Below are 27,273 nucleotides of genomic sequence, written 5' to 3' on the forward strand. Positions count from 1 at the left end.
GGTGTTAGGGAGGTTATGGGTGGTGGTGAGTGTCTTGAAAAGGAGGGAAACTGGGTGAAGCATCCAGTTGTGCATATCGCCAGTCATCTTGATACCATGTAATCTCCTCCATGTTGTCCAAGATTCTGAGATCAACATTCAGTCTCTTCCATGAAGCCGAAAGTCCTGTGATCGGTGAAACACACACACGCGCACACTCATACACACACACACACACACACACACACACACACACACACACACACACACACACACACACACACACATATATATATATATATATATATATATACATCTGTGTGCATATGTGATTGTGTGTATTATGTATGTATATATATATATGTATATATATATATATACACATACATACATACGTCCCCTTTGACTGGCCACTGGTACTTATAGTGTCAAATACTTTCGGTATGCAAATTAGAGATCCTTACATAGAGTAACTGCAGCATTTATTGAGTATAGAAACAGTTTGGCTGCTTGTTTCTCTGGAGACTGTCAGAATGATGTGGATATCTCTCATGAGAACGCAACAAGGGTTGAAAATCAATTAAGGTTGTTCATTATCTTTTTTTTTCAATCTGTGGAGAAATGCCTAAAATTTGCCCTGTTTATAATTATACCATATGTTATATATATATACATATATATGACCGCGTATGTACCGTTGGAGATTTTTTTCCCTCCATCTTCCCTTCTTTGGATCTTTCCATTTCCTATGGTTTTGACGAAGAGCTCCGCCCGAAATATTAAACCCTCCTTCTTTCCTGGGCGTCCAATAATACTCTACATGTTCCACGTCCTCGCGTTGTTGTGTTTTATGTTTGTTTTCATGTATATATATACATACATACATATATAAATCTTTATATATAGATAGATAGATACATACATACATACATACACATATACATACATATATACATACATATATACATGCATACATACATTCATACATAAATATATATATATATATATGGGGAATTTAGAAACTGGTTTTACTGGTTTGACATATAATACGATGATTCTTTCCATCTCTAATAATATGATATATAGGAGCTGTTTTTTCTAATATTAAAAATTGTTCTTAGTGATATTAAAATGAAAACCACTACACTGACTGCAACGATATAACAAAATGGAAGCCTGCAATAAATATATAGAATTTAGTAGCTGGATCTACCAAAAAGAGATAAAATAGAGTTCTACCTACTGCAAAAATTGCAGATAGCTCTACCAGTCTGAAGAATAATAGCTTGGTCTACCAGTATAAATAATTGCAACCAGTCGTATCAATGTGAGAATATATATGAAATTATTCATAAACAGAATATACAGCGTTCATTTTAAGCAAATCCTTTGATGAAATTCTCAAGAAATAATCCATCACAATTCAGAACAATTCAAGTATATTTTAAGATTAAAAAAAAAGCTTACTTGTTTGGGTTTCTGACCAGATACCTCAGCCATTTCTTGAAGTTCTAGTCTGCAAAATCAATAAATGGTAAACTTCCAGGTTAGTAAAATGAATTGTCATGATGTGTATAAAGATGAATATTTAAGTCTTTATCCTTTAACTGTGAACGTCGAATAGAAAAGCTGTGTTATTAAAAGGAAAGAAATCGAGACAATGGAAAAGAAACTCAGCTTTAAGGAATAATATGGCGGGTGAAAAGTTATGCACAGAAAGAATGATTCAGATAGAGATGAAGGCTGAGAGATAAATAAAGATCAAAGGAAGCTAAGAAATTAAGAGAGAATTCAGAAAGAGGCAATTCCTCAAAGAGAAGCAAGTAGAAATATACCGAAAATTGCAGAAAAGGTGGAGAAATTAAACTTAACAGAAGCAATTGATAAACAATAAGAACAGCCGGAATTATACCTTAGAAATTATTCTATTCTCATACACACACAAACACATATACAGACACACACACAAGCACACACACACATGCACACACACCACAAAAGAGGTGTTTCCATGCAGCAAAAAGAAATGGGCAAATTTGTTGTACCTATATATATATAATTAATAGAAAAAAAGACGGACTAAAAGGACAAGTAAAACAACATCGCGAGGACTTGACACATGCAAATTGTGAATAAGACGCTCACAGAAAGAAAGAAAGAAAGAGTGTTTTACGTTTCGAGCAAAGGTTTTTTCAGAAACAGGAGATGGCGTAAAATTCAAGCGAAAAGGAAGACAGGGAAAATAAGGCTTGGATGTGGTGAATTTATGCACTAGCTTCCCACACCATTATGATATAAAAGCAATCCTCTTCTGGCTAGAAAAATACCCAAATGAGATCCCAGGACGCATCAACCACAGCTTCACAATCCCAGCACTGAAATTTAACCTCCAGAACAACTACTTCATGTCCGATATTGTTTACTATCAAGAAAAATGTGGAATTGCAGTGGAACCTCGTACTGCCCCACTGATTGCGAATTTTGTAATCTAGAAATTAAAATATACCAATTATCACAGCAAAAATATGGTATCTCAAAGGAATTAGACATACGAGCCTTAAGGGAAGTTAACCGAAATACTACACCAAATTTAAATGTACTCCTATACATCTCCACATATAACTCCAGAAACAATGAGGCATTCAACATCATCATCCAGAATTTACCCATTCGCACTGGGGATAAACAATGAACGAAATTTTGGACTCACACAAAATTATCAAAATTTAACCGGCGCAAGATTATATCCCTTAACAACGGAACCAAAAGTGGAAAATGGGGGTGGCCTAACTGGGGCACATGCTTCCACCTTTGGGGGGGGGTACAGAATTTCACTTCAAACAAGGTGAAATATTTAAGATAAAGTCACATTTCACTTTGCCTCTGAAAACCAAATCTATGTTATTACTTGCTTAGGTTGCCAAAACCACTATATAGAACAAACACGAAGAACAACGCTTCAAAAACAACAAATCAGTTTCCCACAGTATAGACAGATACATGTTAGTGAGCACATAGATAGATGTGATAGGAGTCTTAAACCAAACTTCCTAAGTTTCCCTTTTTCTCAATGCTCCCAGAACACCTCAGTGCAGTAATGACTAAATAAAGAGGCAACTTTCAGTAATAAATATCAACCACAACTTAACATGAACACACAACTTAAAACAGGACACTACTAACCTTACTAATACAAGTAATCCCACTAATCCTCAAACATCTCATATACCATTCATACTCTGTTAATCATATTAATCTAATTGCATCACTTTCAGAACAGCTTACCTCCCTTGCATACAGATACAGATACAGGTACTATTACACCCAACAGCGTTTGGAAATTGGTGTTGATTCAAAGTTAGTGAACAGCGATGTCGAAACCGGTATGACTTTCTATAATGACTCATGGTAAGGATTTTTATACTTCTTAATTTCCCCTCAAATCATTTAATTGTATATATATGTATCTTTGTTCTAAGAAAAAGAACCATTACTTTTATGCCTAGTGTGCATTTTCTTTGTTTCTTTTTAATTTTTCCTTTTATATATATATATATATATTATTATTATTATTATTATTACTATTATTATTATCATCATTATTACTATTTTACCTGCTCTTCTCCCACTGTTCTATCCTATTACTCTGTTATTCTCTCCTTCACTCTTCCTTGCTCACGTGGCTCCCGCATGACCACCGGACATCTTTCTTATTTTCTCTCCGTTGTAGCTGGAACAAGGAAGACGTGTTCTTGCTTGTATCATGTCCTAGCTTAATTTACGCGTTCGTCACCACAACCTCGTTTAGGCTTAACAGACCTTCCTGTTTCTTTTCACTGTCCTGGTTGTGTTACCTATTTTGATCCTTTGCAAAATCCCAAATTCTACTTAATCTGCTTTGCGGGAGCAACTGTTTTATCGAATGCGTATATTGTTGTTAAATGCTCGAAATACGAGAATAGAGAAACAACCAGCAACTGATGGCCGGTCGTTCTTCATGTTTGTTTTGTTTTCCATTTGTGTCTTTCGTTGTTCGAAAAAAATAGTTCGTGTTCATGTACACGTGCTTCGTATTTTTGTACACGTTTTATGACGTCCTCTGCCCCGATATGCATATATACATTCATACATACATATATATATACGTATAAATGTAAGTATGTACATATACGTATGTATATAGGCATATATTATCTATAATATATACATATATATACATATATATATATTGATATATATATATATATATATATATATATATATATATATATATATATATATATATATATATATATATATATATATATATATATATATATATATATATGTGTATATATATGTGTGTATGTGTGTAAATGATCGAAATGTCATACTCACTCCTTTTAGTGGGCGTCAAGCTATAATACATTTTTGTGTACGTTGTCCCGTTTGTTTTCATTTTTCGTTTTTTAACTCACTATTTTGCACGCGCGCGCGCACAGCCATATATAGAAATAAACAACAGCTAAAAACGTATATGTATAAGTCACAGAGACTCGCTAATTCTTCATCAGTTTTTCGCTAATACTTTATCATAGTTCTAAGCCAAATTCCATCTTTATTTCTTTGGCAAAGCCATGTACTCTCTCTAGTACTGTTTCCAGCTGTTTATCATTTGCAGCGTATAGTTTTAGATCATCCTTATACAAGAGTTGGTCGATTGTTTTCCCGTAAAAGTTGTATCCATATCTAATTCTATTTAGCACGTCAGATAAAGGTATCAGTGCCAAGCAGAAAGAGTGGAAAGATCGTGTCTCCCTGGAATATTACTGTTCTAACGGGGACGGCTCCCTTTCGATTATTGTCGTTACTTTGGTCATAGAATATTATCAAAAGCTTTTCGATAATCGATCCCAGTCATACTTGGACCATTCTTCTCTTGTCGGCTGTCTTCAGTTATGGCTTTATTGACAGGTAGCTGATGCTTTTGCAGCACTCCTTCTTCTGTTTCAGAAACAGGTTGTTATCATCCAGATGTTTGCCCATTCTCTGCAGTAAAGGTTTTGTAAATTGTAGCGAGTCAAGTTATCGGTTTGTAATTTTGTGGGTTTCCCGTTTCGGTGGACTTGGTAATCAGGAAATGTTTCCCTTCCATGGGCCCTTCAAATATTGTCTCAGGCTCTTTTAATATTTCATCAAATTTCCCAGGCATCGTTTTCTGTATTCCTGTTTGATATTTCAACCAGAAATTGGAGACCGCGTAGTGCATGGTTGCCGACCTCTTCAGTTGTTATAGGAGTCCAGAGTTGTAGAGGAATTGTTTTTGTTACTTTGAAAGACCTTTTCCTAGGTTGTTCCCTCACCGACCATTTTTCTTTCCATTGATCTCTATTTTATTTTTGCCAAGTTCTAAGTAGAATCTTTTGAAATTGGAGTAGAACTGTTTGTTTTGTTCAAAGAAACGTTGGCGTATCTCATACTGGCGGATTTTTTGTACTTTGGCGAGGATATATCTTGCTTTAGCTGTTCTTTTATCCCAGGTATACTTTGTTCTAGAATTTTCTATTTCCATAGTATTTTACTTCTGTTCTTGTTGCTTAGTAGTGTTGATTGTCTACTAATTTCCTTAAGGACTGACAGATCCTTTCTTTTATTTTATATCTTTTTCTAGATATTCTTTATCCACAGGATTTTTTTTAGGTGGTAATTCTCCTGTTTGGATGGGTTTGAGAGGGTATCCAGCTTTGATATATTATAGCATTTAACCTGATTATACTGACGTTTGTTTCTGTGGGTATTAGTTCCGTGACGGCCAGTTTCCTGTTATTTATTATTAATGTGGCTTTAATATCAATCTTAATTTTTGGGAGCTACAGTCAGTTGTCCATACTGAGATCTGAGCCTTTCAATTCTTTGATTATATTCATTTTTAGAGTATCATAATCATTAGTTTCACCTTCACTCTTTTAAGGTTTTAGATTTGTTTCGCTTTCCTTCCTGTTCATATTTTTTGTCTGTGGTGTTCTGATTTCGTGCATATAGCTCATCATTATACATTCATACGGCCTGGGTTTGTTGCCTTTCGTTGTTTTCTTCCTTTTCGTTACGTTTGACTTCGTATCTTACACTCCCAGTGCTTATGATATTATTTGGCATTGCTGTGTGGTCACTATCTACGATTTCCTAATGTACACTGAATCGCAAAAGAAACGCAATCTTTTTCAAATGTCATTTTATATTCTAAATATATTTCAGTGATGTAAGAGTAAATATTCCAAAACCTGCTGATTTATGGCTGAGACCCAAATTACAGGCAGTCTTTAGACTTTCCTGAAACGGGACGCCAAAATGCAGCTGCGTTGAATGTCGTGGGTATCAGTCGCAAACTATTGAAAAGAAAACCGAAATGCACGTGCATCTCGTGGAGGTTATGGCTCTAAAACCGAACTTGAACCGCATTCCTGGCATTCCAAATTTCTTCGCCTTTGGAGTAGTTCATTTCGTACGTGAGTGTTGCATTGTTGGATTATTATTGTTGGAACTCCTTCGTGCTTTTTTTTGTTTGTTAACGCCACATTTGTTTATGTTCTGCGTTTCGCAGGCTTTTTACAACATTATTCATATCTATTATATCAACGCCAATGTCTTTATGTGTGTTCGCGTGTTACTTGTGTATTCAAAAACTGCTGCACCGATCATAATGAAATTTAGAACACAAAATCAAAGCCTAGGGAGAAGGGCAATGCTGTGTGTTTCATACAATTTCATGGACCAAAATTACTGGATCCTTATGATATTTGAAACTTAGATTCAATGCATAAGGGCAGGTATAATGCAATATGTTTGGTTTGAATTTCAGATGGCTTAAAGGGGGAAGAACCCCTCATGAAAATTCATAAATTTTCGATGTTGATGAAATTTCAACCATAAGTAATTGATACACATCAAGAAGTATTCTCAAAGATTCCACTTCATATGAGGATTCTAAGACACCATATTGAGGGCCTTAACTCCCAAATTTTAGTCATTTCTTTTATGATCCAAAATTAGGTCAAAAGTACTGAATGGATCTTTACGAAATTTGGGAATTATATTCTATGCATAAAGGCCATAACCCCCATGACAATTCATATATTTTTGCTGCTGATGAAATTTTAACCACAGATATTAGATACAAATGAAGTAATATTTATAAAATTTCATCTTCTTGCAAGTTAGAAAGACCCCTTAATGGGGACTTAATACCCACAATTTAATAATTTTATCTAAGCAAAGACGAATACAGTTGTACTCTTGGAAGCTGTAGGGTCACCCGAGCATAAAGATGAGCATTATTTGTAATTCAATGGTACAACAGTGTAAGAGTTTGCTTTGGCATACACTTAGATTGTGATTTCTGCAATGTGGTGCATAAATTGTCAAGAAAATGGGAGGCATCTTTGCTTCCGCTGATTCAGTTGCAAAGTGTTGAGTAAAGTTATTTGATTGCAGACCTCCTTTCAGTCTTTTTATTATCACTGAGTCACACATAGTCCCCAGAGAGTAACATTGATTTCAAGGCCTTCCCAGATGAGTGACTTGTTATTCAAAGACATTTATAGATTGTAAATTTATTCTGTCCAGTTACGTATCAGTACAGTGGTCATTTGCAAACTCCAACTTTCATTTATCCTTAGCCATTACGTCACACAGTTGTTAATGTTTATTTCAGTTGGGTCACGCCCTTCCAATTACTATAGATTCGTAATGCATCTTACGGCTGTAATACTACATTGGGAATATTACATTGGGAGTGGTAACGACTGGAGTAGGGTAGCTGACTGCTTATTGTGATGATTCGTCTTTTGGTTTCCTGTAGCTTTGCTCTATTTTACAAACCCAGTGAACATATATTTCCTATTTCAAAGAAATCCAAGCAATAGATATAAGGCCCAAGTTAAAAAGATTCTCAACAATTCAACTTCTCTGCTTGACATTAAGACACCCCCCACCAATAGGGGCCTTAACTCTCACATTTTAGAGTGCTCCATGACCTCCATTTTTTAGGAGCAAAATCCTTTTAACAGGTTCTATAAGACAAGAATTTTGGAATATGCGCATAAAAATCATTAGTATGGGATACATGTGGTACGATTACAATTTTTTTAGGTTGTGTAAAGAGGGAAATAACCCTCATCTGCAATTTTGATGAAATTCGAAACATTACAGAAAATATAACAGAAAAGTCTAATTCTTCAATTACATGTAACACGGGCAACGTGTATATGCACACAAAGATAAATTGATAGATACAACTGAGTGGGCAAACAAAAATATGAGACAGCCTAGTGCTTTTTTTTATGTTGATAAGCCTGGTACTTATTCTATTAGTTTCTTCTTGTGAAACCAGTAAGTTTCACAAGGTATGCATGTCTGATTTCTTGCTGCCATTTCCGACACAAATATTACCGCAACAATGGCAAAATTCTTTTTTCTCTTGTAAAAAATTCTTCTACATCCTCTTGTGGAGCATTTTCGAACTTACAATTTTCGTTCTTCAAAATTCTGTATAGAGCAGTTGTATACTGTCAACTTTACGTGACAGTCCCATAAAGGGAATCACACCACCGCTATCTAGCCCTAGGAAGCATCAACGCTTCGTAGGGCTAAATAGCGGTAGTGTGATTTCCTTTATGGGATACCATCACTGCCTATATCTCTCTGAGATATTTAGAAATTTAATATTTCTATTTTTTGTGATCAGTGGATTTATTTCACTGGAATTATATATGTTTCCAAGGTCTAGACAGGTATCTGCCGCTAGCAAATCATGCTACTCCAGGTTTTTGTTGTTTTTTGAGAGAAGCTAATCGAAGATGCGTGCGAAGCCGACGTTTGGTGGTAAAAGAAAAATTGGAAATCAAGAGCTACGCGGAAGCGACAGCGGAAGACCCGGAAAAGGAGAAATTAAGAAGCCTAACACCGAAGTCGTTGAATTGGGACCCTGAAAAGATGAAGAGATACATGAGCAAAGTAGAAAGAGAAGCAACGAATGTGAAGCTTATAATGTCGGAGGAGAAAAAGAAAATGTTAAGGAATTCAACAATAGTATACAGAACATTCTCCAACGAATTCAGGAGGATTGAAATAGCACCTGAATTTCAAATAGAAGCAATGGTATAGTGCTGTATGGATAGAGTGGTTTTCATAAATAGAGGAAGCCAATACGGCAAGGTAAATGTTATGTTTGAAAACGTGGAGGCGGCAAAGAGGAACGACCAAGTGATAGAAGGAAATAAATGGACTCTCATACCCGACAAACCAGGAAAATGTTAGTGAAAATTAGAATTGGAAGAATCCCACCGTGGACTGAACCAGAACGGATAATAGCAGCAATCTTTACAGAGAGTGAGAGAGTAGGCTACCGAAATATGGAGAGAATTAGGTTTAACTGGACCCAATTTTCGAATTGGTGGAATTACGGGGTGGAAGTGAACTGTATAGTGAATCAGTATTTCTATGAGGAAATACCAGAGACAGCGGAGCTTCCAAACGGATACAAATTGAAGATAATGATGACTGTGAGGTCTTCAAAATCTTACGGATGTGGCGTGAGGAGGCACTTAAAAAGAAAGTGCCGTAGATTATTGGAAGTTGTAGATATAATAGAGGAGAAGGACATAATCCAGGAGAATGAATTTTTGGAGGTTAAGGCGAAGAAAAGAGAAAGGAGAATGTCTCCGCCGACAATGGATCCTAACAAGTATAAAGCAAAAGAAAGACAAGTAGAAACAGTTCGCCAGTGGGAGCGCCTAAGAAGAGTGTCAGAGAAAAATCAACATTTCCATGGAAACACAAAGTCGTTAAACTTCACAAAGAGTCAGACTCACAAACACAGAAACATTCAGATATACAGAAAAACAGAGATGCAGACAAACAGACACAAGATAACCCAGAAGTACAGATACCCCAAAACACAGACTCACATACGAAACACACAGGTTTACAGTCACACAATCATACAGACATACAAGCACAAAAAATCTTAGACAGACAAACACAAGAAAACACAGAACTACAAAAGCATAATAACACAGAGTCACAGTCACAATGCACAGGAAACACACAGAAGCAAATTTTTCCTTGTGACATATACGGCATCGCAAATAATAGAGAAAAATATTTCAAGATGGAAAGAGACTGTCAAGGTGAACTTAGAAGAAGGCTATGACAAGAACATAAGATTATCTTGATGGGTAACACTAAGTATAGCTCGTTAAAGGAGGTCTTTCCATCGGATGTGAATCCGCTGTGGACTGAGATGGATGCTGAACCTTGCACCCCGGTGGTGGAATTTGTGGAGATAAAAGAAAAGATAAAGAGGTGAGTATCATCTGTTTCAAAGACTGTAAATAAGACAGTGTTAAATCCTTTTGTGTTCATACAGATTTTTAAAAATTGTGAACCTTTGTAAAAGTTTTTAAATTTTAACTTCTAAAAGAACGAATAACCTCGTGGTCATCTCGGAGCGGGGCTGGGATGTGCCTGTTTATCAAAATCATCTTCATTATAATTATTTCACTTTTCATTCATCTTTTCATGTGTTTTTTTTTTATCCCCGCAGGTGTATGTATGTCCCTCTGTGTTTGGGCCTTGTGCCTTGGAATTAAAATTAATTCGTAATTTCTCCGTGAAAGAACAATCGTTGAGTGGTTTAATTTGTTGAAGGCTTCTGGCCAGGTACGTCGAACTACTAAAATTGTTACTGTTATCGTTAATTTTTTGCGTTTTTGCAAAAGCACACAGCTTGTTCAGCAGGCTTATGTCTTTATATATACTATATACTTATATTGTGAAATTTGATTTAATACTAAATTGAATGTTTCCCTGTAAGTTTGGAGTTATACTCCCTAATATTATATATATATATATATATATATATATATATATATATATATATATATACATACATATATATATATATATTTAAAACTTATAAGTTTAAATTATTTAAATAATTTTTAAAATTTTAACTTTAATTTAAATATTTTAATTTGAAATTTTATATTTTTTATATTTATATTTTATATTTTTTTAATTAATTTTATTTCTATGTATTGGCTTATGATTTTCATTGTTTGATTTGCCCAATAGTGGTTTTATCTCTAATTTAATATAATATATATTAATTAGATTTAATCCTAAATCTAATTTTTCTCTGTAAGTTTGGATTTACTCCCTAATAATATTATTATTATTATTATTATTATTATATATAAATATATATATGTATATATATACATGTATATATACATACATTCATATAGATAGATAGATAGATAGACATCTCGAAACAGTAAACTGGACAAATTGTTGGCGTTGTTTGTTTCCCATTGGACATTTTTTCATTTCCTAATAGGAGTTACCAAGGAACAAATTGAGAAGGAATAGAGAATCATAACAATACAAAATTTACATTTGGATGAAGCTTTAATACAGAGTCCGAACAATAAGCGATCATGTGTTTATGTGTGTCTATATACTGTAATATAGCGACAACGTGGTTGTGGTATTTATAATAAGTAAGGAATTAAGGTTATTTAGGCTATTAACTGCCTAATTGATCTATGCTTGTCAGATATTATTCCCTGACCCTCTATTGTCTTTCATCTTCCATCAGTGAATTTATTCTACGATAAGGAAACGTTATTTGAAAATGTCTACTTACTGTGGAGTAGGTTTCAGTAGCTTCCTTTTCTCTTCTCTTACCTAGAAAATAATACAAACAATATTATTTGCTAAACAAAATGACGGAGTGAGATCTTTTAGCGGTTAAAACCAAGATTTAAGTAATATGAAGAAGGAGGTATATAAGTAACAATAGTATGCAGAAAGACAAAAAATAACTACAACTAATAATCTACACACACATATAAACACAGAAACATACATTTATTTAAAAAGTCATTTGTGCTTTCAGTTTAGTTTTTGTGATCTGAACATATTTATTATCATTGTTTCCCAATAGAATTTTGCAATCTCATCTACAATTATTGTATTTTTATATGGTTCAGTATTTGCGATGCGATGTTTGTGTAAATGTTTTGTATTCAGAGGCTGGATCACCACAATGCAGTATCTGCTTCGTAATCAACTTAAATAGGCCCTCTCGTAATCTTTCAGCATCGAACGTTCGGTCTGCAGAGGATACCCTCTCTTCACTCTCTTATAAGTTTTGGTGTTGGAGGCTTTACTGTATAGACAGGAGATTTTGTGGGGTCCTTCGCTGGAACTAGGTCACAGGAAAACCATATCTACATGCAAGGACGCCACCACTGTCATGTTGGATACTTCGGATTTGTGGTATCATGGTATCATTCTTGTAGGGACTTCTTGTTGAGCTGTATCTAGGTATAGGTGACCACTCGTCAGACTTAAATTACTGAAGGCGCATCAGTTATTTGTGTCAGAAGAGTCACCTATACTGCTAAGCACTTTATCGGAGAGATATCAATGCTCACTCTATGACCGGCCTATAACTTTTGACTTCCTAAAAGATACAGTACCGCTTTAACGCTTTAGAATGTGCTTTTTGATTAAACAATTTCCACCTAAAGTACTGTTCCCATTTCCTTAAATTACATTATGATCAGCTTCTTCCACTAAACCGTTAGTTTTCTTTAAAAAATTGTGTTCTCCTGGTTTATAAAAAAGTTTTCACTATAAGAATAGCTAACCACAAGCGTTCTTCTTTTGAAAACTTTTATATCTGTGACTAGCAGGAACGCTTAAGGTGATTATTCTTGTAAAAGCTTCGATGTCTCGGAACAATTTGACCCATAATGTAATTGTAAAATCCGTGTAACTCTCCTTTAAATGGGAATTGTTTTATTAAAAGCATGAACGTATATAAGAAATGACTGTTATGGTTGTTAACTTTCATGTAAATGATAAAGTTGTATCCATCTGGCCAACATATAAGAAATGACTGTCAACTTTCATTTGTTTCCTTCTGGCCAATATCATCATGGGTGCATATAACCCCCTGAACTATGATCTCCGGTATTTCAGTCTATAAAGGAAACAAACATCGCACAGGCTTTGACTTATGCCAAGTACAAGATAACTAAATATAAGTTTAAGGAAAACTAAAAACATAATTTACTGAACTTAAGTATCACAACAAACAAAAATACAAATAGTTTTTCTTAGACGAATAAATTATGACCTTGACAATATCAATTCAAAGTTATTCCTTCTGCAAATTTTTGTTTTGTTGTTCATATGCAAAATCTTCTTGATAGACAATTTTTCCTGTTTTAATAGTAGGGCGAAAATGAAAAGTTTGTCATTGTTCCTCTTTCAAAATCTGGCCTTGGGGCTTATTAATGGACATCACAAAAGACTGACGTATTGGAAATTGAAGTCGTTTGAACTCGAAAGGCATATTGGAAGGTATCAAAGGTAAGCGAGGAATATTCACCGTTTCCACAGGCAGAAATTATTGTGGTCTCTATGACATTCCTTGATAATTTCATGGCAATAAGTCTTGTGCCATTGCACAGCCTTTGTTTAGAAAGGTTGCGCAGAAGTCTGACTGGAGCGCTCTTTAATATTCAATGAGTATACTACACAAGCTACACACAGCAAGGACAAAGAAACAAAAGTAGAATGTAAAAAGCTTAAAAACGAACGCACAAGAACAGATTCGAACGCAGACAATAGACATTACAAACACAGACAGCAAAAACAAATCAAAAGAAAAAGAAAGATAACCAACCCACTACACCAAATTAACATCACTAAGCATATAACACAAGCAACACACAGCAAGGAGAAAAAGACAAAAATAAAATTTACACGTGTTAAAAAATTTTTGTAAAAATGTTGAATGACGTTAACTGAACTGTGGGGTTCGAGTAGACGTCATTCCACATTTTCATTTATCATTACTATTCTTTTCGTTCGATTTAATTTTCCTCCACTGTTGTGTTTTGTTTGTCCTTATGCTGTCCCCTCTGGGTTTCAACTCTATATGGTTGATAAAAGAATATCAGTCTGCGAGGTACGCCTTTGTGTTGCGGTTGGTTATTTATTGGTGAAGGTTTGTTGTTTGAAGTCGTTCTATTGCCGTTGTTTCCCTCGGGACTACCTCGTGTTTGAAAACTTAGTGTCTTTTGACACACTGTTCGCCTGAACAGGCTTGGTTTTCCTCTTGTTCCCCTGTTGTGGGCGAATTTTTTGCGTTTTGTATGGGGATTGTGCCCGCACAAAATGACTAGTGATTTGTATGATGTGTCGGAGCTCATACTGAATGTCAACTCGGAGTACGAAACCGACTCGGAAAAAAGTGTGGATGATTATGCGGCAGCGGTCAGTAGGCGGCAAAGAAGATAGAATATCAGGACGGAGGCCGTGGAAACATTTTAACCAATTCTGCGGGGAGAGGCAACAAGCGTGAGGTTGACTACCCCACCCCAAGAAACGAGAAGAAGAACGATAATTTAACGGTATCTCTTAAAACAAAGAGAACAGAGATAGCGTCTATCGAAGAAATGGAAAATGTTTTAAAGCTTATGTTCAATTTACAATATATGAAAAGAGGCAAGAAATTAGGTAGCGTGGAGGTACAGTTCATATCAGAATACGACACTAGGGGTGATTCTGCGATCACCCTGCAGACGAAAAGCTGGCTCTTTTACCGTCATACTTTGGCAAAAGAAACATAGAAGTCGCAATAGAAAGATATTCACCTGAAATTAGACCGGCGTGTATAAATATAGGATCTTTCGGTTTGAACGGCAGTTTTTAACATAATTTCTACGTAACTAAAAACTTTTAAACTTCGTATACTGGTAGAATGGGTTTATAAAACATCTTTTTCTCTTGGCTTTATTGAGAAAATTCTATAGTTTGTAAGATATTTGTTGTTTTTTTCTTCAATTTCTGCAATTTCAACCTATCACTGACGTCCATTGAGGTAAACAATATTCTGTGCCGTATGAATATGTCCCAACAGATTGGGTTTATTTACATTTGTGAAGAAAAATTATACCCTTCCCCACCCCTAACCCTAAAGTAGATTGAAATGCAATAGATCGGTACTAGGGTCATAATTATGGGTTACAATTTCATACGACACCGCTAGAAAAACTGCCGATCAAACCGAAAAGATCCAAAATATATGTATAAAAAATATAAATAGAATACATTTTTTACATATTTATAGAGATATTGGTTTATAGGTTTATTGCTTATATATTTTTTACACATAATTTTTCTGTATTCTACCCCCCAGCCTGCCTTTTTCTTGTGCGTATTTTGTGTATATGGAATCCTTTGTGCGCGCGTGTGGATGTGTGCGTGTGTACGTGCAGGTGAGTATTGCGCATATAGACGTGTTGTACTCATTGTTTTTTTACACATTTTCCTGTATAAAAGATAGAAAGAGAGAATTGAAGGCGTTCGAGTCAAAAGGAAAGAGTACAGTTTGACATTATATATATATATACATATATTGATAAAAATGATAAGACAGCGAAAGAATGAAAGAGACCTCGATATTATGTAAATAGAGGAGTGCCCCAGCATGGCCACAGCTCATGAGCTGAAATTAGATAAAATAAAATAAATAATTAAAAAAATGTAATAGGTGGCAATTATTCGGTAGCTGTGATAAAACTCCGAGTTTCAGATGCCGAGGTGGAAATCCACGCCGCCATCTCTTCAGTTATCCGGCCATCGGAAAAAATGCTATGAAAAACGACCGTTATACAAAGGGAAATTACTGTGTGAATGACCGTTAGTAAGACAAAAGAGCTATTTGAATGACCGCTAAGTGAGGGGAGGGAGTAAAAGTAAGTGGGTAAAAAGGTTCATAGTATTCACGTAAGCGTGCATGTTCATACCTACACATGCGTGCCCGCACACCAACGTGCATGCGCCTAAATGTATTATACACTCATCCACTCTCACTTGAAACACACACAACCTCACACGCACCATTCGCCAAATATATATATAAATATATTATATTAAATTAGAGATAAAACCACTATTAGGCAAATCAAACAGTGAAAAACATAAGCCAATACATAAAATTAATCTCGCTAAGATAAGTATTTATTTATATTTAAGATCTTTAAATTGTAAATTTAATATTTTATAAGTCTTTGGTGTAATAATATTTTTCTTCTGTAAATATCGTTGTTTATGTAATGATCTAATTATCGTTGTTTATGTAATGATCTAATTATCGTAATTTTCTGTATAATTATTAGATATTAAATTTAAGTTTATTCGTAAGATATTACTTAGCGATAGATATGTTGTTTGGTAGCAAGTATACGAGTTGTCTAAAGTTAGGTTTATGTATATACATGTATTAATAGCATTAATTGTAGTTTTTAATTTCTTATAATTAAAATTAGATAAACTTAGATAAACTTAGATATGTTTCGACGAAAGACTGGTCCACGCCATGTCTAACTTAATAGCATAACTTAGTTATTGTCTTTTTAAATTGATATCTGCTAGTTTTATTCCCATTGATAAATATATTTATAGTATTTATAGTATTTATTCGATACTATATAACTACGAATTGATTATTTCAGTAAGTATTTTAAATATAAGATTTCCAAAAGTTCGTTTAAGTTTGTTTGTATTTTTGAAATTAGCTATTTCATCTTTAAATATGAAAAATTAATTTATTAGGTCTTTATTATATGTGCATATATATTTATTTATTTATAGCGATTATTTTAGATCTTAATTATTATATTTCAATTAACCTGAAGATTGACTGTAACCATAATTCGAATTATTAATTGAATTTAAATTATTGTTATTCGAATTCGTACAGCCATGAAACGATCGTAGTGTTTTACTCTTTAACTTTTATTAACCTTTTAATACTTTTGATATTTATATAATAATTTTTAAAAAATTAATAAATAAATAAATTTATAAATAAAATAATATATAAATATAAATATATACATACATATAAATATATATGCATTTGTATATATATATTTAAAATTAATAAGTTTAAATTATTTAAACAATTCTTTTGAATTTTATATTTTTAAATTAATTTTATGTAATGGCTTATGCGTTTCACTGTTTGATTTGCCTAATAGTGGTTTTATCTCTAATTTAATATAATATAATATATTTATACTATAAAATTGGATTTAATCCTAAATCTAATTTTTCCCTGTAAGTTTGGATTTATTCCCTAATATTATTATTATTACTTTTCATATATATATATATATATATACAACCCCACACACACACGCGCGCGCACAAAAAAGTTCATTCCCACGTCTATATGCACCTATAGACATGGAAAACTGGGCTAAAGGCAATATATATATGTGTGTGTGTTTGTGTGTGTGTGTGGAGGCGCAATGGCCCTGTGGTTAGGGCAGCGGACTCGCGGTCGTAGGATCGCAGTTTCGATTCCCAGATCAGGCGTTGTGAGTGTTTATTCAGCGAAAACACCGGCAGCGGCTGGTGGCGATCCCTGCTGTACGCTTTCGCCGCAACTTTCTTCTGTTGGCCTGCACATTTAGCCAGCGGGGTGGCGTCATTTGAAGGCTAAATCAATGCGAAGCTCATTGTGACCAGCGATGTGTAGCAACATCTGAAAGCCTGGTCGGTCACGTGATCACGTGAGAAAAAAAATATATATAAGTTCTAATTTACCCTAATTATACAAAAAAGTCATTAGCTGGTTCAACCATTGCGTAATATAGTAATCACTACTAATAAAGAGTGGAGGCGCAATGGCCCAGTGGTTAGGGCAGCGGACTCGCGGTCGTAGGATCGCGGTTTCGATTCCCAGACCGGGCGTTGCGAGTGTTTATTGAGCGAAAACACCTAAAGCTCCACGAGGCTCCGGCAGGGGATGGTGGTGATCCTCTTTCTTCCTGTTTCTGTTGTACCTGTATTTCAAAGAGCCGGCCTTGTCACTCTCTGTGTCATGCTGAATATCCCCGAGAACTACGTTAAGGGTACACGTGTCTGTGGAGTGCTCAGCCACTTACACGTTAATTTCACAAGCAGGCTGTTCCGTTGATCGGATCAACCGGAACCCTCGTCGTCGGAACCGACGGAGTGCTTCCATCCACTAATAAAGAAAATTTATTTTGCTCTATGATTATGTAAAATAGTAATCTAATCTATCACTACGAGAAATAGAACGCTGTTCCACATATGTGAAAAATAATAATCAGTTGTACATTGGTATACTGGAAAATGTATTAAGATATTCATAAGCAAAATTTATAAGGTTGCTGTTAAAACAGAGTCTTTGATGAAATTCCAAAACACACATTGGTCATAATTCGTGCAAACAGAAGTAATAAAGAAAAAATGAAAAACATTAAATTACTTGGGATTCTTCGTCTTCTTCAGCCGATGATTCAGAAGATAGTGATCTACAAAAAATGAACCAAGGAGGAAGTTTAGGATTAGTGAAAGTTGTTTGTCATATGGAATGTAGTTAACATTCTGGACATTTGAACTTCATCTAAAAGTTAAGAAAAGGAGAAAAGTGATATTGTTTCATGGGTTGGGAGCAAGAAACAATGGAATATTACTGAAAGACTAATATAGGAGGTAATGAGAAGGATAACCAAGAGGGAGTTAAGGTCAGAATGAGTCAGGGGCTAGAGGAATGGTCAGGGTCTGGTGAACAAAGGCGGAGAGAAAAGCTAAGAACATAGGAGGAGAAGGTAGAAAGAGTCAGTGAGGATTATGACTAAATTTATGGAGTAATATCTATGTGTATTTAGACCTGTTGTGAAATTAGGAATACATTTCAATAAGTAGCTTTGAATAATTTTATTTCAAAAGAGAGGTCAGCAAATCTTGACGAAATGCTCAGACAGTAAAACTCGTCAGTTTGATTTTTATTACAAGCTGCTGAAAATATAGTTCATAGACTTCATTTCACACCAAAAGGTACATTTTCGCATAAAGTCTGGGGTGTAAATACTCATGTAATTATATCAAGTCATCAAATTTCTACAATTTTAAATGGCATTTAATTGGTACAATTTTGATTGTGTTTTGATATATAGCCTTCTGCCATTTATCTCGGTTTTGTGGGATGTGTGGGTGTGTGAGATATGATGAACTGTAAAAGACAGTAAATCTGCTTAATTTAATTCACATCTCTAGAAAAACTTCTGCTTCAATGTATGATTTCTTACATAAAATAAGACCTCAAATTTCAACAATTACCATAAGGTATTTTGTTTGACCGTTTTATAATTCTGCTAATCCACTACATTTTCTTCAGATGTATATTAAGACACAAACAAACAGTAACATTAGAAGAGATAAACTGATAGGTTAAACATTTCTGAATTGACTGTATGTATTTGGTGGAGATACTTAGCGTTTATGGGGCAAATTTCAAAGCTACACTAAATACACGGTGGTAACACACTTTACATTGTTCTTAGTTTGCACGGATTTACTGGACCATCGCTTTTGTTGGAACCAAAGTGTTTTCGCTTTTCCCTTTATATCTACAGGAGACCCCTTTGTAGTTTCATGTAACTGCAACTCCAAATCACCATGCAATAACCTATCACTAGACCAATGAAATTTTACCTCCGATCAGAACTGGACCCTCAAGAAAATAAACAGACTGACTCGGTAAGAGAATCAAACAACAGGAAAGTTTCATGACCATTCCTCACAGGCAAGACAACCAGGCAGAATGTCAAACTTGGTCTCCAGAAACAATAAGAATAAGAATTATAACGAATCAAAAATTATATCCTTTCACAGAAAAGATTATAGATACACTGATTTCAAAGCATTCCGTTACAGGCGAAAAACCCTCTACGCGACGGTAAAAAGAATCACGTGCAAGATGAAAGAAACTGTAACAAAATCCCTTTTGCTTACTCTCTTCTTTCTTTATTTGTTTCTCTCTTAACTCAGTATGACTGAACTTTTTGCGATCCACATTTTTTATATACTTCGCCCATCATTTTCTGATATTATTGAAATTTGTAAACATTTAATCATTAAAATATGTTTTCTAATTCGCAAACAAAATAGGGCCTTGGGACCGAGGAGAAGAGGTAACGCTTAGAAAATGTCTTGGAAGATGGTGAACATAGCGACAGAAAATTTGCGACTGTTCAGCTACAGGACCAGTGTAAGAAGGGAAGAAAAAGGGGTACTGGCAGTTGGTCACGCGACAGCAGCAGGCAGAGGTGAAAGACTGCAGGGTGAGAGAACGACAGAGAAAAATACGGAAGGGATGAAGGGAAAGAAGAAAGGCTGGGAATACAAGAGAGAGAAGGAGTCAGTAGAAAGTCTATAATAAATAAATACACACACACACACACATATATGTATATTTATATATATTAAGTATGTAAGTATGTTTTAAAATGTATGGGCTATTTACGGAGTGCTCATAGAGAGCCTACGCGAAAAAATACAGAGTAGAGAAAATTTAAAACGCAAGTCTTGGAAAGTCAAACAGATTCCCGAACGCATAAATGAGAAATTTCAATCGAAGTAGTTGAATCATATATATTTATACACATCAACATAAATCATGCATGTACAGGCGTAAAAATTCCCCAAGGTTATAAAGAATGAAATCAAACATACATAGAAATATAGAAGAAATATAAAGATTTATATAAAAATACTTATCAAATTACATATAAATAAATTTACATGCAACGAGTTATACGTGATAAATATAGGAGGTGCAAAGTGGATGAGAGATTGGTACATTCTGTAAGGATCAGATATCGAGATATGTAGGTATTTAGCGTGTCTTTCGATATGATGAAGAAAGTTTATCTGGAAATGTCTGTCTACTTACGTATCAGAAGTTATCGATGCCAAAGGCGCTCGAATTTGTGTTTCTGTTGTTTCAGGCTAGAGAAAAGAAGAAAAACAACGTTAATTGTTGAAAGAAACGTTTGGGTTAGTATTTCTAGGTATAGAAAACAAGTTTTAAGTAAAATATATGTTTGAAGGAGGAGGTATATAAGTAACAGTAGTAAGCAAGAGGCAAAGAATAACCACATCTAAAAGTCTAACAACTACACACGGATATAGACACAGAAAAATCCATTTACAGATAATAGACAAACAGTTTTATTTTCAATTTAGTTTTAGGGATTTCAACATGGTTAGCATCATTGAATTCAAATGAAGGTCTGAAATCGTATTTACAACTATTTTATTTTTATGAAGTTCAGTATTTACGATATCAGTGCAGATCCTTTTAATATCTTACTAATTTAGGCATAATTAAATCAAATCTTTAGGAAAATAATATCATCAGATGCAATATGAAACACAATTTATATATATATATAAATGAATTATAAAGTTCACATCCTGAAATCATCAAAAGACTCCCAAAGCCTAAAATTCAAAGAAGGAAAACAGTAAAGACATTAAATAGTTCTGTAAGTTATAGAAAGTTTTTTAAAAATTATGATGACCATATAAATATCATTTAATGTAAGTTTATTTAAGCATGTACATATTAATTCTACATTTTCCCAATTGAAGAACGGACATATATTCTTACGGTAGAAATGCTTCAAAAAATAAGACGATGCCAAATACGCTTTTAACAACTTCATCGCCACCAGAACGCAGGTCATATTGATCCCATGTAATCTCCTCCATGTTCTGAGTTCAACATTCACTCTCTTCTATAAAGCCAAAAGTCCTGTGATCGGTGTAACGCACACACACACACACACACACACACGTTCGTGTGCACATATGATTGTGTGTATTATCTATGTATATATATATATATATATATATATATATATGTATATATACATACTTACATACATACATACATATATACATACCCATTGACTTGCCGCTGGTGCTTATAGTGTCGAATACTTTCGGTATGCAAATTAGGGACTCTTACATAGAGTAACTGCTGCATTTGCTGAGTATGTAAATAGTTTGGCTGCTTGCTTCCCTGGAGACTGTCAGAATAATGTAGACGCCTCTGATGAGAACGCAACAAGGGTTGAAAATCAATTAAGGTTGTTCATTATATTTTTTTCAATCTGTTGAGAAATGCCTAAACTTTGCCCTGTTTATAATTATACGAAATGTTACACACACATATATATATGTATATGTATATTTAAATATATATATATATATATATATATATATATATATATATTATATATATATATATATATATATATATATATATGCATATGCATACATACATATATATACACATATATATATACATATGCATACATACATATATATACATACATACATATATATATATATATATTCCACAGCACCCTCTCTCCTTCCCCCTCAGCCCCACGCGGATCATTCCCTTGCTCTAGATCCCGCTGCAACACTTGCCCCTTCATCACCAACACCACTGCTGTCACTGGCTCCAACCGGCGAAATGTACGTATTAGGCACTCCTTTACGTGCACCTCGTCTGGCCTCATTTACTGCATTAAATGCAACCTATGCGGGATGCTGTATGTAGGACAGACGGGACGCCGGTTATCCGACCGATTCACAGAACATTTGAGGGACGTTCGCCTACACTCTTTTTCTCCCGTCGCACGCCACTTCCGCTCGGCCAGCCATTCCCTAGATGACATCTCAGTGTTTGGTCTCGCCCCCCACAATGGTCGTCCACTTTCTAGGCTCCACTTGGAGCAACGCTACATCTTCACCCTACAAACCACTACCCCACACGGACTTAACACAGCCCCCTCCTCCTAAGGTTTTTTTTTCCGGATAAACACCCCCCACACACACACCTACCTACATCCCACACGCCTGTTCACACACACACATACGGATACACATCTACGTACACACATTCACACATTTAATCACACATACTTATAGACATACATGCACACACTAACATACAAACCAACATGCACATACATACACACATACATACACACACACACATACATACTTACACACACACACACACACAGACATACATACATACATACATACACACATACATACGCACATACATACACACACACACATCGCACATACATACTTCACACACCTATACTGACATACACACACACACATGCACACATACATGTACGCACACACACATACATACACACATACCCACACATGCACACCTTTACACGAATGCACACACACATACACCTATTTGCACCCAGGCAGCCCCCCTCTTTTCTGCTTTCTGGTTTTGGTTGATGGATCCTCGGTTCCCGTGGAGCGGGTTGTTCGGGGGCCCCCGCGCGCGCACGCCTTGGCGCGTGCTGGGGGTCGGTCGACCCCATGGGCTTGCGTTGTATTGTTTGTGTGTTGTGTGTGTGAGCGTGCTTCGTGTGTGTGGGCGTGCTTCGGGTGTGTGCGTGCGTATGTATACATACATACCCACACACACGCATGCATCCCTACCCACATACATACACGCACACCTACTCACACACACACTTACACACACACATACACACACACACATACCCGCGCACACACATACATGCATACACACACATACCTACTTCAGACATACACACACACAGACATACACCCATACACTCACACTCACACGCATACACACACACACATACACACGCACACGCACACATACACACACACACACCTACATACATACATTACACTTGTACACACACACACTTACATTCATACACACACACACCTACACAGCCATACCTTCACTCATACATACACACATACCTACACACACACACAAACACTCACAGACACACACCCATACATACATACACCTATACACACACGCCTACACACATACATAGACACATACATAAACACACACACATACACATACACATACATACGCACACACACATATACTTACACACATGCACACACACACATACATACATACACCCACACACATACACACACACATACTTACATACTCCTATACGCACATACATACACACAGACATACACACATACACACTCACACATACATACACACACACATACTTACACACACACTCGCCTGCACGCGCACACACATGCATGACAAACACCCATACACTCACACTCACATACACACACACCAACATATACACGCACACGCACACATACACGCACACACACACCTACACTCCCACACACATACATACGCACCTACATACACACACACACGCATACACACGCACACACACGCACACACACGCATACATACATATATTACACACGTACACACACACCTACATACACATGCATACACACACACACACAAACACACACGGACACACCCATACATACATACATACATACACCTATACACACACGCCCACACACCTACATACACACACATGCATACACACACATGCATACACACACACACATGTACGCACATACACACACATATACGCACATACATATATACCTACACACATGCACACACACACACACACATACGCACATGCATACGCATACATGCATACATGCATACACACATACACACACACACACGCACGTACACATACACACACACACATACATACACACACACACACTCACTCACACACCTGCATGTACGCGCACACACATGCACATACACACACTTCCACACACACACACGTACATACATACACACTCATACACATACACACACACACACACACGGACATACATCTATATACACACATATACACACACATACTTACATACATTCATCGGACACCCAGACTTACACACAGACACACTCACACATCCACACACATACATACTTACACACACACTCGCAGGCGCGCGCACATAGACGCTTGTGCACGTTCGCGCACGCATAAACGCATGCATGCACCACGCTCGTGGGTGACCGACTAGATCTCCTGTACGTATCTGGGGCCGGCGCGTGTCTTTGGGTTCTCCCACGCCTGTCGCCGCGGGACCACTCTTCCATCTTCCCCTTTCCCCCCTCCACTGCAGTTCTTTTTCCTTAACCCCCCCTCTTTGTACACACACGCACACACATACACACACCCACTCACACACACACATTTGCATATATATATATACATTACACTTACACACACTTCAAATTTACTTGCCATACACACAACTACGCACACTGGACACACTACCACTTAACACACACACTGGCACGTTACCCTTTCCCTCCTTCCCTTCTTCCCTCCTTCCTCCCTTTTTTTACCACTGACCACTCACTCGAGACTTGCTATGTCATCCGTTCGCCCTGCACGCACTAACATATACATATTTTTTGTTTTTTTATCTCGCCTCACACACACATACACACACGCACACGCACACACTCACACATACATACACACGCACACACACATACCTCCCTGTTTCTGATCTGCTTTTCTGACTTGCTAGGGTACCCCCACACACTCCTTTAATTCTACTACTGCCTGCTACTAGCCACTGTCCACCATACACACACATACACACACACGCGCACACTCACACACACACCCTCGTTTTCTCGCACACCTTTTTTACCATTCCCTCTTTGATTCAGCTCTCCTGTTTTTAAAAAACATTTTCCTCCTTTTTTACCACTTCCGTCTGTTCAGTATGTGACCTCGTGAAGACTACCTGCAATTTTTTTTCCTCTGTCCTCCCGTCTCGGGATCTTTCTTTCTCCTATGTTTCCGACGAAGAGCTCCGCTCGAAACGTCATACCCTCCTTCTTCCATTTTCCTGAGCGCCTAATAATAATAATACTGTAATTGTTCCACGTGTTGTTTTTTCTGTTTTCCCGTTTGGATTAACCTATATATATATATATATATATATATATATATATATATATATATATATATAGGTAAACAGTAAAATTAATTACAGACATGGACAAGAACATGAAACACCACAGAGACGACACAAGAACCACAGGACGGGACATTCGAAGCCCTCAGTCATCAGTCAAGAACCAGATCATCTTAGCAATTTCGGCTGATTAATCTTGAGATTGCTCCGATATGGCCAGCCCGCCAAGGGAAATCTAAGCCAAGCGCATTAGATCCCCTGGAAGAAAGCTTCGAATGTATACAACGAAAGGACGGAAAACGATCGAAGTACACAAACAAAAATACAGAATACGTGACACCAATAAGAATACAAAAACGTAAAAACAATAACGGTAAAAATAAAAAATAAACAACAAAACAAAACCAGGACGTAGGACAAGGGTCTTTCGACAGGACGATTTGAGTATGGGGCTGGCTTGTGAAGTTGTGCCTAAAGGCCACGGGGAGACGAACAAATACGTGTTGCTTCTGAGGCTGCTGAAAACGAAAAGAGCGCTCAACAGCGGCTAGCTGTCACGTGAGAACAAAAGACAGGAGAAAGGGACAGATGAAAAGGGAGAGAAGGTGGACGAGGGAGGAGAAGAAAGAGACAGATCGAGGGGGCTGGAGGTGAGAGAGATAGAGAAACGTAGAAAGGGGGGGGACGGATGGAGAGGGAAAGAAAGGAAGTGGAATAAGGGAGGAGAGAGAGAGAGAGAAAAAGAGACAGATTAAGAGTCGTATCAAAGCTTGAGAAAAAAATATACTTATCGTATAAGGACAATTGTGGATACGTAGCCGCCGATTATATAGGTAAACAGTAAAATTAATTACAGACATGGACAAGAACATGAAACACCACAGAGACGACACAAGAACCACAGGACGGGACATTCGAAGCCCTCAGTCATCAGTCAAGAACCAGATATATATGGGGAAATTAGAAACTGGTTCTACTGGTTTGACTTATGATACGATGATTCTTTCCATCTCTAATAATATGATATATAGAAGCTGGTTTTTCTAATATTAAAAATTGTCCCCAGTGATATTAAAATGAAAACCACTACACTGACTGTAATAATATAACAAAATGGAAGCCTGCAATAAATATATAGAATTTAGTAGCTGAATCTACCAAAAAGAGATAAAATAGAGTTCTACCTTCTTCAAAAATTGCAGATAGCTCTACCAGTCTGAAAAATAATAGCTTGGTCTACCAGTATAAATGATAGCAACCAGTCGTATCAATGTGAGAATATATATGAAATTATTCATAAACAGAATATACAGCGTTCATTTTAAGCAAATCCTTTGATGAAATTCTCAAGAAATAATCCATCACAATTCAGAACTATTCAAGTATATTTTAAGATGAAAAAAAAAAGCTTACTTGTTTGGGTTTCTGACCAGATACCTCAGCCATTTCTTGAAGTTCTAGTCTGCAAAATCAATAAATGGTAAAATTCCAGGTCAGTAAAATGAATTGTCATGATGTGTATAAAGA

The 27,273-nt window shown here is 36.1% G+C and overlaps 1 protein-coding gene across 2 annotated transcripts in view; it reads right to left on the minus strand.

Annotated features, from left to right (window-relative positions):
* Positions 1-1,364: 1,364 nt before the first annotated feature.
* The window catches only part of LOC115220982, a 50,981-nt gene continuing 25,072 nt past the window's right edge, over positions 1,365-27,273 (minus strand). The window contains exons 3-7 of one of the 2 annotated variants that reach the window (XM_036510208.1): positions 27,160-27,208; positions 20,810-20,865; positions 18,341-18,386; positions 11,666-11,706; positions 1,365-1,495 (exon numbers count right to left, since the gene is read on the minus strand). In XM_036510208.1, coding sequence (XP_036366101.1) covers positions 1,396-1,495; positions 11,666-11,706; positions 18,341-18,386; positions 20,810-20,865; positions 27,160-27,208 — 292 coding nt within the window. In that variant the 3' untranslated portion in view covers positions 1,365-1,395. The remainder of the gene's footprint in view (positions 1,496-11,665; positions 11,707-18,340; positions 18,387-20,809; positions 20,866-27,159; positions 27,209-27,273) is intronic. The other variant, XM_029791198.2, reaches the window with a different exon arrangement.

Source organism: Octopus sinensis, linkage group LG17 (genome assembly GCF_006345805.1).
Source record: "Octopus sinensis linkage group LG17, ASM634580v1, whole genome shotgun sequence".
NCBI classification, from domain to species: Eukaryota; Metazoa; Mollusca; class Cephalopoda; order Octopoda; family Octopodidae; genus Octopus; species Octopus sinensis.